The 19,377-nt window shown below is 37.9% G+C and overlaps 1 protein-coding gene across 4 annotated transcripts in view; it reads right to left on the reverse strand.

Annotated features, from left to right (window-relative positions):
- Nucleotides 1-1,916: 1,916 nt before the first annotated feature.
- Nucleotides 1,917-19,377, reverse strand: part of Usp53 (ubiquitin specific peptidase 53) — a 53,787-nt gene continuing 36,326 nt past the window's right edge. For 3 of the 4 annotated variants that reach the window (XM_021158980.2, XM_029475182.1, XM_029475183.1), the window contains exons 14-16: nt 18,249-18,325; nt 6,849-6,945; nt 1,918-5,057 (exon numbers count right to left, since the gene is read on the reverse strand). In XM_021158980.2, the coding sequence (XP_021014639.1) occupies nt 4,202-5,057; nt 6,849-6,945; nt 18,249-18,325 (1,030 nt within the window). In that variant the 3' untranslated portion in view covers nt 1,918-4,201. Of the gene's footprint in view, nt 5,058-6,848; nt 6,946-18,248; nt 18,326-19,377 lie in introns of all 4 variants that reach the window. The other variant, XM_029475184.1, reaches the window with a different exon arrangement.

Genomic DNA, 19,377 nt, shown 5'->3' on the forward strand with positions numbered 1-19,377 from the left:
TGCATAAGTATCAGAAGATGGCCTAATCGGCCATCATTGGAAAGAGAGGCCCGTAGGTCTTGCAAACTATATGCCTCAATACAGGGGAACGCCAGGGCCAAGAAGTGGGAGGGGGGGGTTTGGGGGAGTAGGGTATGGGAGACTTTTAGGATAGCATGGAAATGTAAATGAAGAAAATACCTAATTAAAAAAAAATACTGATTTAATAGCAATGAAGAACATCATCAAAATCCTTTGGCTTTTCTGCCTCCAAATTTCCTCGAAAGGTTTCACACATTCAGTGAAAGCAAGCGTGAGTCAACCTTCCCTTCTCCAGACATGAAGCTTTGCAGAAATCGTCTGCCAGGTGTCACATGGTGTCGTATATGTTCTCAGCTCCGCAAAAGGAAGGAAACGCGCGGTTGCTGAAAAGCAAGGGAAGCTGTAAAAGCCCTGTGCCCTACTTTCCTTCTCTAGGGCCTGGAGGGTTTTCCTGACTCTCTGATCCCCCACCCTCACACCCTGTGGGGTGGCAACCCCAGGTAGTGTTGGAGAGGAAGCATGGGAAGTGGCGACTGACTAACAGGTAGGATTCAGAAGCAGAATGATGAAGCATTGAACAACCAGTTCTTAAAGGTGAGGCCCAGAGGCGATGGGTCTGTTCACCCCATGAGGGCCTGTAATTTCCAGTGCAATTAGGAACTGGTCTGCAGCTGTGAAAACATGACCTCTAGTAGGCTAAGCTCTTTGGCAAAGGTATGGATTCAGGTAGAGAAGAATAACAAAGCCAGAAATTATAGTGATGCCCTTATATGCATAACTTCATACAATATATGAGACCTGTGGAATGTTACAAGGGTATTTTCATCTGGAATTTGTCTTCAACAAAGCATAGAAAGAGTCAGTGGTTTTCCTAAAGGGAGGGATTGCTGGGAAGTACTGTTGTCTGTAGGTCTCTCTTGAAGCAAAAGAAATCAGTAACACTGTGGTAAAAATGCAAGTCACCTGGGTGTTGTGCTAAAAGTGTACAGCTCGATTCATGATGCTTTGGGCTTCTTCACCTCTTGAAGATACAGTTCTGCTCTTCAGTGCTTGCTATTTGCTTGTGGCACTGGATTGTCAGTCTGGATGTTTTTGTTGATTTTATGTTGTAAGTAAAACTGATGTGATGGACTAGCTGTGGCAGACTCTGCTACAAAACAAAAGCTTTTCTAACCCACTCTTCCCTACCCACCCACCCAATAACATGTTTCCTGCAGTATTATTCCACACTCAGGAGGACTTGACGATGGCATTTAATTTGTGCAGAGTTAAAAAAGAAAGGACGGAAGATTTACCATACATAGAGAGTTCCAGGACATCGTGGTCTCAAAAAATAAACAAAACAAACAAATAAAAAGAGTCACTATATACAGCCTGAAGAAAAAAGCAAGCCCAATAAACCTCAGGTTTTGGCTCCATGTGAAACCTCACAAGTTGAAACCATCCAGAAGGGTCCTACATCTACAGCTCCAATCCTGCTTCAGGAGCAGCCCAGATGCAACCTGGAAACAAGTGTCTTTTTGCATAGAACTCTGGGACAGAATAAAAGGAAGACAGCAGGGGAGGGATCTCTTAGTCTCAGAAAACCACACAGTTTGATGATAAGATAATGATCTCTTCCTCTAGCTTTACTAGATAAAATTCTCCCCTGTGCTTTTGAATGAGGGATTTCCCCTACACAATACCTGAGACCTGGGTTTAGCCCAAGCCCTGGAGACTTGACTAAAGCAAAGTCAGGGCTTCCAGAGGGAAGCTGGGCTATAATGCCTTTTATGACAAACTGTAATTTAGAAGCATTCTGTAAAAACAAGAAAAGTCAAGGTTTTAAATACAGCTTTAACAAAAGTTCAGCTTCATCTGGATTAAGCTGGAACATACTTTAAAAAAAAAAAAAAGAACTTTTTTGATCATCAGTCACATCCTACCCCATAATAAATAGTATTGATGTTTATTAAGAAAAAAGAAAGAAAAAGAAAAAGAGCCCTAACACCCAGTACAACTTGCTTATGGCTGTTTTCAACCCATAACACTGTTCCAGAGATCGACTGTCCACAGTCAAACCATTGACGTCTTGCCCTCTATAGAATAGCTGCCGGTAGCTGTGGTTCTGACTTTGGGATGTAAATCTTAGGAACATCCTAGGCTAATATTTGTGAGCTTTAATTTTTTTTTAAATGTTTCCCATAAATTGAGTAATGTGGAAAGGGGGACCACAGTTCATAAATGCAAAGAAAAGACAAGCTATACTGCTTAAAATTGAGTTTCTCTCATTGTTTTGAGCCAAAAGAAATTGATTTCACATGAAAATATAATATTCTGAAGATAACTATTTGAAACATGATTACATTATTTAAGAAGTTACAAGCTTTTAACACAGAAACATTGGTTAAAAATAGGCACCAGAAAAGAAATACATATAATTAATTAGCCAATACATACTGAATCTATTCTGTGCTGAATCAACAAATGATCAGTTTCCATTTCAGTCAGTCTTACATAACGCAGAGGGTTTTAACTGAGAAGTGCATCAATTAAAAGGAGAAATGACATTTCTCTTTGCAAACTCCACTGAGTTGAAAAGGTACATCTATGAAACTGCTGTAAAATACAGAAATCAGTTAGTGTTTCAAACGATACATTCCCAACAGGGAATATAGACCAAATAGGAGTTTTTTTTAAAACTTAAAAATCTTTTAAAAACTATTAAAAATAACAAGATCTTTGCTAGTATTTTACAATGTTATAAAAGCAAGAATTATCAACACTGATAACGCAATACAATTTACAAAGTTTACACTATTTACAAACTCTCCGTACTAAAAGCTGTTAAAAATAATCTTTAAGGATGAATTTTAATTTTATATTCAAGTGTTCCTTAAGAGAATAGAAAGTAATGATCATCAATTATGCTGGAAAAGAACAAAAACAGGGTTTGGCTAAGAATTGGCAACACTTTTAATAAGCAATGTTCAGTTTAGCTAAAAGTACTTTTTCTTAAATGTTGGGTTTCGGTTTTACCAATTTGTGGGCCTCGTCAAGTTACAAGTTGTAAAGTAATGATTGTGCGTCTTCTCCATTTAGAGAGAGAATAAAGACAACTAATTTTGTAGTTCTCAATTCTCCGGAGTAGTCATTTTGAAACTATTCTAAAACTAGTTAGGTTTTCAGCCTGTTACAAAATAAAATCAAAACTAATAAGGCAATTCAGCTTACTTTCAAAATAATGAAAAATATTAAGTAAATAAACTCTACTCCATGATGGTTGTGGATATAAAATCACTGTTTAAGTGAAAAAAATAAATAAAAGGACATTTCATTAGGAGTAAACCTTTATATAAAGGCAGAAATTTAACCTGGAAGCCTCAATAGTAAAAGCTCTGACAATCTAGCAATCTTTAAGTGATCAAAGCAGCAGTGACCATCCCAATAAGAGGCCCAATGTTAACTTGTAACATTGGTTATTAGCAGCCTAAAGTAAATTAAACCAAAGGGAAGACCTTTCACATTTCATATAAAACTAGAAAATAATTTAATAAATAATATACTACCAAATTTTTATTTTTAACTTACATGACTGAAATATTTTTAGATACAAGTTATAAAGATAAATAGATATTCTGAAAAGTTCTAGGAATAAAGTAAATTTTATATGACTTTGAGATTATTAAAAATTGTTCATCATTAAGGCAAATGCTTTCCAGATGATCACGTAAATCCATGGGCATTTTTAAGACACTTGAAGGATCACATGTATTAGACTATCACAGAAGTCAAAAGCATGTGGGTATAGCCATCTTTGGTTACCCACTAGAAAGTGCTCTGCAAAAGCAAATATTGCTTTCCCAGACACTTTGTATTTCTTAATTAGTAAAATACACCAGCCTACATATGAATACTGGAAGTATAATAGTTACACATTTACTAACCAAATAGTAGGAGACACGGTGCTTACTTAACTGTTATATAACAAAGTAATTATATACATCCTTATTTTTCAAGGCACGCCAAGATCACACAAAGGAAATTTCTAAAATATTTAGTAAGTTTATCATAAAACATGTTATCCTGATTTTTATTTTATACAGTTAGATTTTATCAGTTGGTAATTTTAACGGCTGGTTCATTTATCTTACATGGATAAAGGTCTTTGTTCAGAAGGACAGCTGACGAAAGATGACCATTATGTAATGGATCCCTCTACTTGCTCAGTTTGAGATAGTGGATTATTACTCCGATGGCCACTGCTCTCTGGAAAATAGAGCTTAGGTCTTTGATGGTATTTCAATCTGTAGGTGTCAGTCATGCAGCTATCAACTGAGAAATAGGTAGTTAATGAAACTGTTTCATTTGGACACATAGAAGTAGAGTCTTGATCTGGCTGAAAATCGTTAGTTGAACGACTGTACGGGCAGCTGTTGGCAGCACGTTGCTTCCCTTCAATAGTTTCTTTATCTCTTTCCTGGGTCATGCATGCACTCCCTTCTAAATTTGCTCCTGAGGCTGGACTCGAGCTGTGTTTTGGAAGACTGGAGGAATTAGTGTTAAATGCCTCGGTAACCCTGCCATCAGGGTTAAGTCCAGCTCTCTCTAACCTTGGTGCACTGGTTGTAGAGTATTTCTTTGGTGGCAAAGGGGGTGGTGAGCGGTGGCAGTGGAGTTTTGGCATCTGACAACTATCAGCATTGCAGGCAGACAGAAGTGTAAGTTCTCTGGACAGGGAGTTGTCAGAATAACCCTGTTCTGTGATGTTTTGCTGTGACCAAAACATGAGGGGTCCAGTTTCGGGCTTTAGCCCAGTAGTTCTCACAGATGAAGGCAGTGAAGGTGGCGAGACTGTTTCGTTACTGTTGACTCTCTTCCCAGCCACAGAACTCTCGTCACTGTGAAATGGCAAGCCTGTCCCCTCAGAGTTTTCTGTATCGCGCCTCTCTGGTCTTTCTACTTTGTGTTCATTTGTCTGGTAAACATGCTCTCTTGCAAGTATTTGTGGGCTGGCTGAAGGAAACAACTTGTCATTGGTTTCACCAATCTGTGACCTGGAATTTAAAAATAAAAATAAAAGCCAAATAATCACAGAGGAAAACTAAGTATTTGTCTTGTCATTTTAATTTCCCGACTTATGGTTTATATTTTTACAGCATAGCAGTAGAAATGGAGACTACTTTGTAGCTGTTAACATTTTCAATTCTCTCTGACCCTGAATCTATATGCCAGGATAGTACATACATGCCTGCCAGAAACATCCATCACTTTAAGAATCAGTATCTTCACTGTAGGATGGATAGCATTGGCAGCAAGAGGTGAACCCAGGGCCTGTGCATGCTAATCATGCGCTCTACCATGCCACTATATATCCAGTCCCCAAATCACATTCCTAATAATGAGAAATTTAAAACACTGAAATTACATTTATTTATGATAAAATATACAATTTAAGGGAAGTGTTACAAGCAAATAATTCAATGGCTTAAAACATTTCCTACCAAGATTACAATGTTTATAGGCAGTAGAGATACTTAAATTCTAATATATAACATGAGACAGTGTCCTAATCTTAATCAAGACTGACTTGAGGTAGTAAGAGGAATAATTAAATTACTTTTCTCTTTAGTAAAAAGATTTTTCCTGAGTTATTTGGAACTGAAACAGCAGCGTGGCATGGCTCAGCAGACACAACTATGATGGAATCCCAGCTCCACAGCTTCTCACATCACCATCAAAACTGCAGATTGTTTTTATACTCAGCCCTCCACAGTAAGGGTTTTAGTTACCCAATGTCAACTGCAGTGCAAACCACTCAGTGAAAACCTGTGCAATCATTAGTTCAGTTTTCAGCTGTACAGACCTCTGAGTAGCACTCCCGTTAGGCTGTCTGAGTCCTGCCCACGCACCTATAGGCTATTACACGGGTTGCTCTTGTGCCCTATCCCGTGCTTGTGGTCACCTAGTCCATAGTGACTGACGATGTCAACTCTGCCAGCCAAAAAAGGAAGTGCTTTAAAAAGTTCCTTTAAGTTCTAGACTCAGGGAAATTGGAGAACAGTAAGAATCCGAGACCATGAAGAAGAAAAATTGAAGTTATGCTGGTTTTGTTTACACCTCAAACTGAAAATTGAGTGTTCCAGGGTAGACAACTGGGTAGTTAAGGTGGAACAGGCATTAGGCATCTGTAGGTAAGTATAAGGAAAAGATATCAGCGCTTCTGTATGCCAGCTGCGTATGAGAGTATAATAAAGTAATCAACTAGTGTACCAAATAGGTCTACATGCTATGAAATAATCCCAATAAAATCAGCATTGCAATGCTAATGAAAGGAAATAAAACTTGAGACCTGTGATTCATGTAATGTATGNCAAATAGCCCAAAGAGTTGTTTGTGAGCTTTGAAACCTGGGGCTGAGAACATAGCAGNACAGACCAGGACATGGCCGGGCAGGCCCATCGCCTCCCTATCTCCCACCCCTCTGACCTCAGGCTGCTGATGTTTAAATGGACCAATCATGTGAAACCGCGCCAATTCCTCCCCCAGCCCCACTCCTTTTCTATAAAAACCCCTAGCTTCCAAGCCTCGTGGTCGAATCCACTGTCTCCTGTGTGAGATACGTTTCGACCCGGAGCTCCGCCATTAAAATACCTCGTGTTGTTACATCAAGGTGTTGTGTTCTATTCGTGATTCTTGGGTGCACGCTGAATCGGGAGTTGGGTGGGGTTTCCCCACTAGGTTCTTTCACTTTCAGATTGCAAATACACATTCACTTCTTCTGCAAGAGCTCCCAGTGTATGAACTTAGGAACTGAAAATTTCCTATTTCTAAATATCTATGATTACCTTTTTATCAAATGGCTTTTTATTTGCACATGTGATTCTGGGTGGAGCTCATGAATTTTATCATCTGCTTCCAAGTCCTGGAGTTCTTTTCTAAAGCCTGGGGAAAACAGAGAAGGAAAGCAAAAATTGTTAAATGATCTTATACACTCTATTCCACTTGTTACTTGTTCTGAGGGTCATCAATGCCAGAACAGGTCTGCTGTTCTGGGTCATGTGTACCTCCCTACTGCATGAGCATTACTGAGGAAATGTTACAATGGGAAAATCCTGCACCTGAAGACGTGGTAACTTTAACCATTTACACCTGCCTCCCCTATGAGACAAGAATCCATTTTACCTACCTCACAGGAATGTTTAATGACATCAATTGAGTTAAATAATGGGATGGTATAGCAGCACAGAAGACAGCTTCTATTTATCAAGGCATGTGCACCAATCTTATTAAGAAATTATTATCTTTGTGTGGAAACAGACTTGGCAAGGCTACACTGCTATGCACACTCCAGTGAAGCCTGCTTAGCAGGCCGAGAGGCAAAGAGTTTCATGGAAACTCAACCTCCTGGAACCTTGGCGTTCTCATAACCTGTATACTAATACCCTATCCCCCTGTTAGTCTGGTGTATGGATCCACGTGCTCTCTTTTAGTATTATTTTATTATAAATGCCTTTAAAGATTGAATTCTGACATATAGCTAAGCCTTCGCCAGTGTTCCAACATCCTAGAAAATCCTTGAAGCTGACAAACTTGGAATTCAGTGAGAAGGTTATCTATTCAGTAACATTCAAATTTCTTCTAGTAAAGAGGGTGAAACTAATTAGGCATTACAAAGAATGGAGCTGGAATAGCTCAAGGCTGGTCAGCAGAGAGTTTACTTGGGACAATAGCCAGTCTTACCCAGACAAGGGAATTCACAATGGCCTTGCGAATAGATGGGTTCACCATGAAAGAGTTAGGGAATCCCCCTGAGACAGGTTTCTTCACTAGGCCCAAAGAAACAGCATAATCAGGCATTTACTAAGAACCCCTGGTGGTGGGCTTAACAATAGACTAGCTTTACACCTGGCTCCCTTCTTAGTGGCAGCGGCCTGGCCCCCGCCTTCTTTTGATGTATACATTCTTTATGTTTTGTGTCACTGTAACTCAGAGGATGTATCTCGCCTGGTGTCTTGTTATTCTTCTATATAAAAAGTTCGATGCTCGACTTGACAAATTATATTCAGATTCTACACAATCTCCTGTGTTGTGTCTGTCTGTCATTCATTCGCTGACTCCTTGTCCATCTGCAACCAGAGACCCACTCTACGCAGACAAGGGACTCAGGGTCTGCGGCACTACACGCCTTCCCGATTACTTAGGTAGCAGATGCAAAGACAGATCTGTGTAAGTCAGGCCTGTGCTTCTCCTCTCCAGTGCTGGGGACAGAATGAAGGCCTTCTACGCAATAGTTATGTAAGTGCTCTACCACCGACCATGCCCAAGTCATGCTCACCTTTACCATGACTCATACTGTGTCCTGTGGGACTTAATTTACCCTCAATTCTAACAATGATAGATACAAGGTTTTTTGAATGTTAAAGGCTTATGAAAAATAACTTTACAATTCAACTTGTTATTCCTAAGTAACATTGTGAATTTAAAATCCCAAATCACATTTTCCTTTAAAAAAAATATTTAGTATCTAGAAGCGAATATTGTACCGTATACAAGGTAGCAGCTGCCAAAGAAGATGGAGCTCACGCCCTAAAGAACTATCCACTTCCCCCACATCCTATTATCTTTTCTCTTCCACTACCTCGGCTGGGCGGTGGGCTAGAGGAGAGGTTGGACCCTTAATAAAAATAGGTTGCAAAAAATTTATGCCTACATCATATTTTATATTGCAATTATATTTGGAGAAACTATCACATATATGTGTAGGGTCAAAGAAGTGCTGGTTAGCTTTAGAACAAACAAATTCTGACATTTTCCAACTGCTATCTGTGGCAAGCAAGATTTTCTTTATGTATGAAAAGACCATTAACATGACAGTCCGAACACAAACCACTAAGATGCAGCCAGGCATTTCAACCCCTCACTCCTTTCACTACTTGTTCTGGAAGCAATGTTTAAAATCGAACATCCCTCATCCCATTACCTAGCTTTGCCTTTACTATTCTTTCTAGAGTTTGGAGTTCTGCCCCAAAGAAGTTTTGTTTATGTCACCATGCATTAGATTTTTCTCTAAGTGAATAAATATTTAAAAATAATTTTTCTCTACCACCAGCATAGGACATGCTGATATAATCCTCAGAAACAAAATCCTGTTGCAGATCAATCCTTTTCTAAGGGTATAAAGATGTCCCAAAATACATTTCCCACAATTCCTTTGAAATGTTGACTGCCAACTCCAGTTAACTACCAACAGTGTTCGTTTTTTAAAATGTCAGCCTTAAGTATTCTGCAAAATCAATTTCCCTTTCAAACTTGAGGAAGCAGTTGTGGGAAGTTAGGAAAGGTAACCAACGCTAGCTTATCCAAGGTTAGCTGAAAGGCATCTCTCAGCTTGCATCTGCACGTACTATTAACATTCAAGCCCTAATCACCTGTCATGCAGATGAAACAAAGCCATTAGTTTAAACAGCAGATGACATGATTGATTTGTCTGTCTGTCTGTCTGTCTGTCTGTCTACCTACTTTATTTAGGTGCAGTTCAGGCAGGCCTAGAATTCATGACCTTCCTGCCCCTGCAGCCTAAACATAGCCCACCAGTACATACCACATAACAATATTCGTTAACAAGTTAATGCCAAGGAAAAATACCCAAATACTTAAGAGTTACCAATACACTGTACAATTCAAAATTTTTGTTTCCTCTTGTACTTTAGCTGACTTTCTCATCAGCCATTTTATCTGTTTCCCTTTATTCCCCTGGTTCTAAATTTATCTGAACATCAGATCTATGAATTGAAGCCTACAAAGAAAACAAATGAAAACAGAAAAAATGACGGTTATAAACCGAGTTACTTTAACTTAGGTGCCTTTTTTATCCCTAAATAGATCATTTTGGTATATTAAAAACAAACAATCCCGATCTTTCAAAATTCAACTGGAAACTACAATTGATTAAGAAAACTGTTACTCTAAAGAAAAAAAAAATCAATATGATCAGAAAGTTACATTTTAGAAATGACTTAAAGCTATAGATTAGCATGATTTAATACTTTCATATTGAATAAAAATTCATTTCACTTCGTACCCAATAAATACAAATATAGTTTGTAAACATAATAAACATTTTTCAAGACAAAAATTAATTACTTTAAAGCCTCAATTCTCTCCTTGCACTAACTATTCACACACTAAGCAGCAGGAGGCAGCAGAGGGTTTATAAATATGTTTGAGAATTTAATATCACCGTGGTTGGCATTCAACCCACTGGTCTGACTTCAGAATTCCAACTAACTTAAAAATAGATGTGTTATTTTTCTCTGCTGCTGACATAGATATCCACATGTCTTGCAGGGAATTCTGGCTCCATGTTCTTTGTAAATCTGATAGTCCGATTTTAACACTTGGCATAGTAGAAACAACAATATTAAGGCAAACAAATTAACTAAGGTTAATTTTGATTTTGTAAAAATTCCGCAACACAAAATCAAGAAGTTGAAATATATGCCTTACCTGAAAACATGGTTCATTTTCAGAACAGGCTCACAGAGAAATACAACTTAAGTCAGCCTAGACTGTGCAATTTTCACTCATTATTGTAGTGAGATTTAAATATATAATGGTAATTATTATAGTTTTCAACTTACAGACTTATTTCAACTTATAACTACAAATGCTAAACATTCAAGAACAGGAATCTAACCACTGACTTAATTTACAAATAAAACAATATTAAGTTATTTCAGAAATACTATAAAACATTATGTCTAAAAATATTTTTCTCCCACATACTAAAAGGAACTTAGTATACAGTAATCTGTGCTATATAATACCTAAATTTTGTGATGTTATAAAGTAAAATGGAATCAGTAACTTCCTTTTTCACTGGGATTACATTTTAAAGAAAAAAACAGATATTTTTGTTATAAATCAATTCCAATAGTACAAGTTTAGTTTTAAAAAATGTACAAATTATATTTCAAAAAGTTCAGAAAAAATTTTTAAAAACTAAAAGTGATACAAAGATTACCCAAACATCCCCTAAATAATCAAACGTTAAATCCCCCTCCTTTAGACATTTGAAAATAAGTTATATACATAGTGGTTGTTTATTTCTAAATAACTCACTGCTACCTTCACAGTACCTCTGTTGCCAACACTTGCTTATCACTAACTGGTGACTTGTTGCAGACCCAAGCTGGTACTTTTAGGTTCTGTTTTGTCTGTGGCCTTCCTTGAAGCTCCCCAGCTCTCTAGTTCCTCTGCTACTTTCTCCTCTGCCTTCTCAGGTGCCAAGACTGCAGACCTCCAGCAGTCGCTCCTGCCCTGCCTGTGACTCCCACTCGTACTCTCACTCAGCTTCTTTGCTTCCGTCTATTCTTGTTTTGCCACTTACAATTTTACTGGATATTCTGTTCAAACATAAGGTAGTCAATCCTATACGTGATGGCTACAAAACACAAATTGCTTCTTATTTCTAAACTTTGTTCTTCACTGAAAAATAAAGCCCATTTATCAAGGTGATGAGCTCAAAGAATTAAAAATTAACATGTTATCCCTTCTTCCACTCATCCTTTATTTTCCCACTTTGGTAGTGGTGCATGTACTTGTGCCCAAACATGGCTTCCTTCCTTTTCTCTATTATGTATGCCTACCCACTTAAGTCATCTTTCTGGACACTGGTACTGCCTTAGTTTATGACCAAATAATTTTCTCAGTGCTCAAAATTCACCTTCTACCTCTCTACCAAAGAAAGCAAAGCTGCACCATGATTTATGTTCTATTATTTCTTCTTGCAATCATCTCATGACTGCCACATCTATAGCATTCCAGCTTTGCATATATCAAATATATTCTTTGTGTATGATTATTTTTGACAACATGCTTTTAATGTATTTCTTTTATTGTATTCGAAAGAATTTAAAATCCCACAAGGAATTTATTTTTAAACTGAAGCTAAAAATTTCAAATACCACTATGGCAACTTCAAGAATACCCCTGCATTTGCAGAACTTATCATATGGAGGTAAGGCTGCATAATAGCTCCAGGAATACACAGTTAAGGCCTCTACTGGTCTTGGTGGGCACCCACACATGTGGCAGACATTCACAGAAACACAAATGGCATCCACAGAAATAAATTAAAAAAAAGAAAACGAAGAAAAAAAGAAAGAAAGAAAGAAAGAGAGGGGGGAGGGAGGGAGGGAGGGAGAAAGAGAAGAGGAGAGGAGAGGAGAGGAGAGGAGAAGAGAAGAGAAGAGAAGAGAAGAGAAGAGAAGAGAAGAGAAGAGAAGAGAAGAGAAGAGAAGAGAAGAGAAGAGAAGTGAGCTGTCACAGGAGGGGTTGGCAATTGTCCTTTGGATACGAACTAAAACACTGATGAGGAAGACATGAACATACACTTGCAAACCAATGCTCACAGTAACAGTGTTCACAATAGCTAAAGTGTAGCAACAACTCAAATGCCCACCAAGAGAGGAATGGATTAGCTATAAGAAAATGAAGTCCTTACAAAACAACAATAGAATGCTATCATGGATAGGGGAAGGTTTGGGAGTACTCAGCCCTACACAGAGTCGCAGGCAACTATGGAATATTGAGAGCAGGAGAAATAGTCTTGCCCAGAGAGGAACACACCAGCTGGTTATCCAATATTAAATGTTAATATCTGAAAATGTACAATAACAATCTAGACTCAACAAATCATATTTATTTAAGAATATATATGTATGTACATATACAAAACACACATATGTACACACATATATTTTTATAACAACAATTAATGAAAAAAAAAGTGTCCATGAATTTGAAAGAGAGCAAGGAAGGATACATGTGAGGGCCTGGAGGGAGGGAAGGGAAACAGAAATTGATGTAATTATATTATTATCTCAAAAATAAAAGAAAAGATGACAGACATATTTATATGTGTTACAACATGGTTAACCCTTGTGGTCATTATGAAAGGATAAACACAAGCCTACCTAAACAAGGCACCAAGAACAGCCAAACTGATGAAAAAACAAACCAACCAAACCAGAATGATGGCTGCCAGTTTCTTGGGGTGGGGGTGGGGGGGTGGGGGGGGGTAGAGTTGGGGTCTTGATAAGGTCATTTGGGAGATGGATGGTGGTGACAATTGTATAGTGTAAAAGTACTTAATGGCATAAAAATAATTACAATGTTGAGCTTTTTAAAGAGTTCTTTACTGAAATAAAAGTGACTATGTAGTGCAACAACACACTCTCACACATATTAAATGTGTAAACTCACTGCAAAACAATGAAGTTTTCATCATCACACTCTCTATGGCCTGTGTTCTGTGGCCACCAGGAAGCAAGGGGCATTTTCTGAACTTGCAGGGATTGTTCGTTTCCCTGGCCCGCTGTGATTTCTGGCCGCCTTTTACTGCTTCCTGTAATACTTGCTTACTTAGACTTTTATCAGATGTTTAAAACCAGCCAGGCATTTTGATATGGGAAAGGAAAGTTATTTCCTTAATATAAAGTGTTTCCTCCTGATAGCATACATTTGATGAAAACAAAATAAATTAGCAAATAATCATTTTCAAGGCTTGTAACCTGAAAAATACTCTCTACAAACACAAACAAGGACTAAAATGTTTTATAGTTGGTTTGTGGCTGCTCACTGTGAAAATTTACACCCCCTTTCTTTGAGTTCTAAAACTTCAGAACAGTTTCCTTTATTTCAACAGCACAGCCCCTCCCCTCTTCTCCCACCACAAGCGCTCATGTTTGTTTGGCTTACAAGCTACTATATATATTTAGCGTATCCCCTGTAATAATGCCATATCACTGCATAATTTCCAAACTAAAGCTTTTCTAATGACCACTTGTTAATCTTTCTTATCACCTATGGTATCATTGTAGCTATTACACAGGCATCCGTGAAACTCTCCCTCTGTCCCTGGTATCACTGCAGTTATTACACATACTTAGTTCAGTTCCAGCACTTAGAAAACTCATGTTGCCATCCTTAAAACTAGGACCGCTTGAAGTATTGCCATGGACGGTGGGTCTGAGTACAAGTCCAAGTGTCACTTCTAGTGTCATGTTTGAAGAGCCCAGAGATGATCCTGTGTTGTATGGTCTTTTCATGCCTATAACTACCCTGCTTCTGTGAGACACTGGTACCTAGGAAGATACCCTGTGCTGACCCGCAGCACACATGTATGAATAAGGTACAGACTGTGACAAGACACTGAAATCTTGAAGATATTACCACTTGTAAGTACTTGTAAGTTAATACTGTTAAGAGTCACTTAGGAAATTCATCTCTAGACATGAACATGAAGATTGCTGAGCTGAGGTGGGAAGACACATGGTAAATGTGGCAGCACCAGTCCACGGACTGCAGCCCTGGTCTCAGTATGAGCATCCATCTTTCCCTGCTTCCTAACTGCAGATGCAGTGTGACTCAGCTCCCTCAAGTTCTCATGCTCATGCTATTCTGGTCACGCGGAGCTTGTTGGGAATAAGCAAAGGAATGTAACTAAGTACTGACATTTTACTTCAGACTCCATTTTACCTAAGCTGACCAACTCCCTCTTCTAAGCAACAATGGTTCCCCAAAACATAATGCCTATTCCTAACAACAGAAAGAACCAATAGATTTGATTGGTTGGGCACAACCACTTATATTCAGTCACTTGACAATGATGGAACACTTGGGAAAGTCCCTATTCCCGAAGTTCTGACTGGTGAAAATTTCAACTGTAACTTGGCCCGGATGCTGGTGGGTTTTATGTGTATAAACCCTGCTTCAGCCCCTAGTCGAGGGCTGTCAGAAGAAACAAGCTTCTGGAATCCTTGTCTGGTGTCCTGATTCATCAGCAACCACTTATATGGTGAGAATAATAAAGGATTTTGCTGTTTCATGGTATATCCTCTCTCCATCCTCAAGGTGCACAATGGCCACAATGTAACAGGTATTTAATACTCTCAAACTATAAGCCCAGGTAACTCAAGTTGCCTTATCAGGTATATCACAGCAACACTAAACCTAACTAATACTGTATCCTAGAACCTGTATATCCTGGCTGATGATGTTTCCTTTTCTCACTCCTTTAAAAGTCTCAAGCATGGACTTCCCTTATGGAAAGGAGCCGGCTTGGGTTTTCCATTTGGGATAAGGGAATGCTCTGGCACTTTGGTCTCACTTTTGGTTCACAATTTAAAGTCGGGAGCCTATCTATACTCTGGCCTCAGTTATGGTTTGCCATCTGAGGTTAGGGAGTGCAGAGACTTCAGTCTCCACCCTAGGTCATCCTACCAGGTCAGGGGATCAGCAGAAAATCCAGCATGCATTCTCCTACAGCTCTTCCTTATTTATAGAGTAATAGTAACTGTGGCAGGCCACTCTGTTTCCTGGTGCTCATGTCCTCCATATCTTATGCAAACTGTCACAACTCCCACAGTATAGTTCCCATGATCTAGATAAAATTCCTGACACACAATTCAAAATACGTTCATAACAAGCCAAGAGAACATGCATATATTCAAGAACACAAACTGGATAAAAGAAGGAAGTCAGTTTAGATTATGAAAATAGAAGTCAATAAGGAAATAGAAATACTGAAGAAAAAACAAACTGAAATGATAGAAATGAAAAATACAATAGGTCAAGTCAAAGTTCAGTGAAAAGTCCTGCCAATAGAAGGATCACATGGGGGACAGAACTTCAGGAGTTGAAGGCAAAGGAGAGGAATAGGATCACGCAGATCTATACTTAAGGAAAATCTTTAGGACACTATGAAAGGCAAAATTAATGATTATGGGCATGGAAGGAGAAGAATAGGAAATGTTTTCAGTAAAAATCACAGAAGATCATTTCCCAAATCTTGGAAGAGAAATGCCTATCCAGATACAAAAACATCATACAGACAGCATAATAAAAGAAACACCCACGCCACAGAGTTAAAACACTAAATTTATAGAACAAAGAAACAACATTAAAAGCTGCAAGCAATAAGGACCAAGTTGGAATAGAAAAGAAACAGCCATGTCACAGAGTTAAAACACTAAATATACAAAACAAAGTAAGCACATTAAAGCTGTACGCAAAAAGGACCAAGTGACATACTAAGGCAAGCCCATCAAAATAATTGCTAACTTCTCAGAGGAAATCTTAAAAGCTTGAGGACTTGGAAAAATATGCAACTCAAATTCTTAAATACCACAACTGCCAATCCAGCTTAATATACCCAGCAAAACTATCTATCCTAAATGAAGGAGAAAGGAAAATTTAGCATTACAAAGGCAAGCTAAAGGAACTTATGACCAAATAACTAGTCTAACAGAGGCTACTGTGAGGGATTTTTCAGACAGAAAGCAAAGATTAAAATCTTAAAGAAAGAAACATAGTCAAGAAAGACAATAGTTATACAAGAGGACCAAAACCAAAACCAAAACCAAAACCAAACCAAAACAAAAAAACCAAGCAACTAACCCAACAAACAAAAAACCCTACAAAATCAACAGAAAGAAAAGAATCAACATACACTTTTATGTCCTAGGTAAAGAGAGAATCTAGCGGATAGGATTAGAGAACAGAATCCTTCCTTTTGCTGCTTCTAAGAAACATATTTTGCCATCAAAGATAGACATTGTCTTAAGGTGAAAGGTGGGAGTTTTTAGAAACAAATAGGACTGAGAAAAAGCAAATACCTATTCAAATACCTACAAAAAAAGACTTCAGAGTTAAATCTAGTCAGAAGATAGAAAGACAGTTCAAAATCTGTAAAGAAACAACCCAACTAGGATATTACAATTCTAAATATATGCACCAAATACAGGCTCACCAAATTTCATTAAACATATGCTTCTTTAATAAAAACACAAATTTATCATACTGCAGCAATAGTTGGTGACTTCACTATCTCAGACTTTCACCATTACAGTCATCAGATAATAAAGCCACACCACATATCAAATGGAACAGAGACACTTCAGAATATCCCACCAAAATTCTACAGAACACAAATTCTTCTTAGACATCCATGATACTTTCTCCAAAATGGAATTACAAACTAGGACACAAAGCAAGCCTTAACAAATACAGAGAAAGTAAAGCAATCTCTTTTATATTTTATCTGCGATCACAAGGTAGTAAGACTACATATTGATAGCAAGAGAAATTATAGAAAATACACAAATTCATGTAAAATAAACAGCACAATATTGAATGAATGGAACATTAAAGAAATCAAGAAGGAAACTGAAAAATTCCTAGAATTGAATGAACAATGAAGACACAATATACTAACACCCATGGGACACATGATAGTCCTAAAGTTTATAGCTCTAAGTACTGATAGTAAAAAATCAGAAATGTCTCAAACTACCTAACTATATACCTTTAGACATCCTTTGAATATGATACAGCTGCTGCCATTATGAACTCTCTGCGTGCACATACATACACACCAAGTCAATTTTAGAGTGTGTTTTAAAGGGCTATTCAGCTCCTCAGAGTGATGAACTAAAATCACTATTGTGAAGCAAATGTGAAAAGCACACATGACTAGACAGTAGTAAAAGACATAGTAAAAGTTTGATTTCTTTATCCTGTTATTACGACACATGCATACCAAAAGAAAATGCATTTGGTATTACAAAGTTATTTAAAATGTTATTTGCATTTCTCCATCTGTTTTGTCTTACTCTATTGGATGCCCATTGACATACAATCCTTGTGTCTTACTTAAATTCCTCAGTGCTGGGATTTCAGGCACAAATCACCTGACTCAAGTCCCAATAATTATTTTGGCCATATAGGATTTTCTAAGGTGTTCTGGTTAGTCTTATGTCAACTTGCCATAAGCTAAAGTCATTGAGAAGAGGAAGCCTCAATTAAGAGGAGGCCTCCATAAAATCAGGTTGTAGGCAGGGCTATACAGCATTTTCTTAATTAGTGATTGATGGGGGAGGGCCCAGCACATTGCAGGCGGTGCCATTCCTGGGCTGGTGGCCCTGGGATCTGTAATAAAGCTGTCTGAGCAGCCACAGGGATGGGGCAAGCAGCACCCCTCCTTGACCTCTGCATCAGCTCAGGCCTCCAGGTTCCTGCCAGTTCTGATGTCTTTTGATGATGAACAGTGATACAGAAGTGTAAGCCAAATAAACAACAGAAACACTGACCAAGAGAGAAGGTCTATCATAACAGCAAACAATAAATTACTGTAATTCACTCTTTGCGGCAACCATCAAAGCATATTTAAGTGCAAATTCTACCTTCTGGGTGGTCTTTGCTCTGATGAGATATATACTCCATACTGTCCATATTTTGGCTGTTCATCTTAATATGTTCACTGAAAAATAAAACACACACCAAGCATATCAGGTATTGTGGATTTTGTTAGTTTATTCTAAGAAGGAAATACACTTGTTAAAAATGTTCTTACATGCTGCTGCAAGGGCTTTGCATACACGTTCTGTTGTTTTGCTTTTTTATATAGTTCAAGGTGACCTACAATCCGCAATCCTTTGCCTCCAAAGTGCTACAATTAGTGACGTGCCTTAATATATACTTACTTAATTTCTAGCTTATAACACGTGAATGTTGTTACACTCTTCTTATGACCGGAAACTGCTTTGTAAGTCAAATTAATTTGCCCAATAACTAAAATGCAAGTTTATGTCTTTACAGAGTCCTGTTCTTTTTATAATGTGTGCTACTATATTTCAAAAAGTATCAAGAAATTTATAACACTAGGAAGAAGGTCCCTTTAATTCTTGATGGAATCGATTATCTTAATAGAGCATAAGCAGCTGATCTTATAAGTCTGATTTTTAAAAGTGAATCAACATTGTCAAATTCTAAGTAAAATTATGTATGCTTCTGAAAATTAAAGCCAGAAAAAAGTAGTAAAAGTTAAGCAATCAGCCACACCACTGAGATCAAGATGTTTGAGAGTTGACAGAGAAATCCAAACACACTGTTGCTAACATCACTAATAAAAATATGTATTCAGAATTAATCACCTGACCAAACACTTATTTGGTTAAATTTTTTTTATATTTCCTTCCATGGAACTGATTTGTAATAACAGAAACAACTCCAGTTTTGAGATATAAATGTCAGAGATGATAACTTATATATACTATATATGTATAAATGGAAGAATTTAACAATCAGCTTAAAACTAAGATACCAATTTCGATCAGCACTTTAAAGCCTGTTGCAAACAATGAGCAGCTGAGGACTGGAGAGGGGGCTCAGCAGGGAAGAGCACTGGCTGCTCTTCTGCAGGACCTGAGAGTTCAATTCCCAGCAAGCGCATGGCAGCTCACAACTGTCTGTCACTCACGAGCATCAATACCCTTCTGGCCCCAGTAGGCACCAGGCACAGATGTGGTGCCA

The sequence above is a fragment of the Mus caroli genome, chromosome 3 (assembly GCF_900094665.2).
Source record: "Mus caroli chromosome 3, CAROLI_EIJ_v1.1, whole genome shotgun sequence".
NCBI lineage: Eukaryota > Metazoa > Chordata > Mammalia > Rodentia > Muridae > Mus > Mus caroli.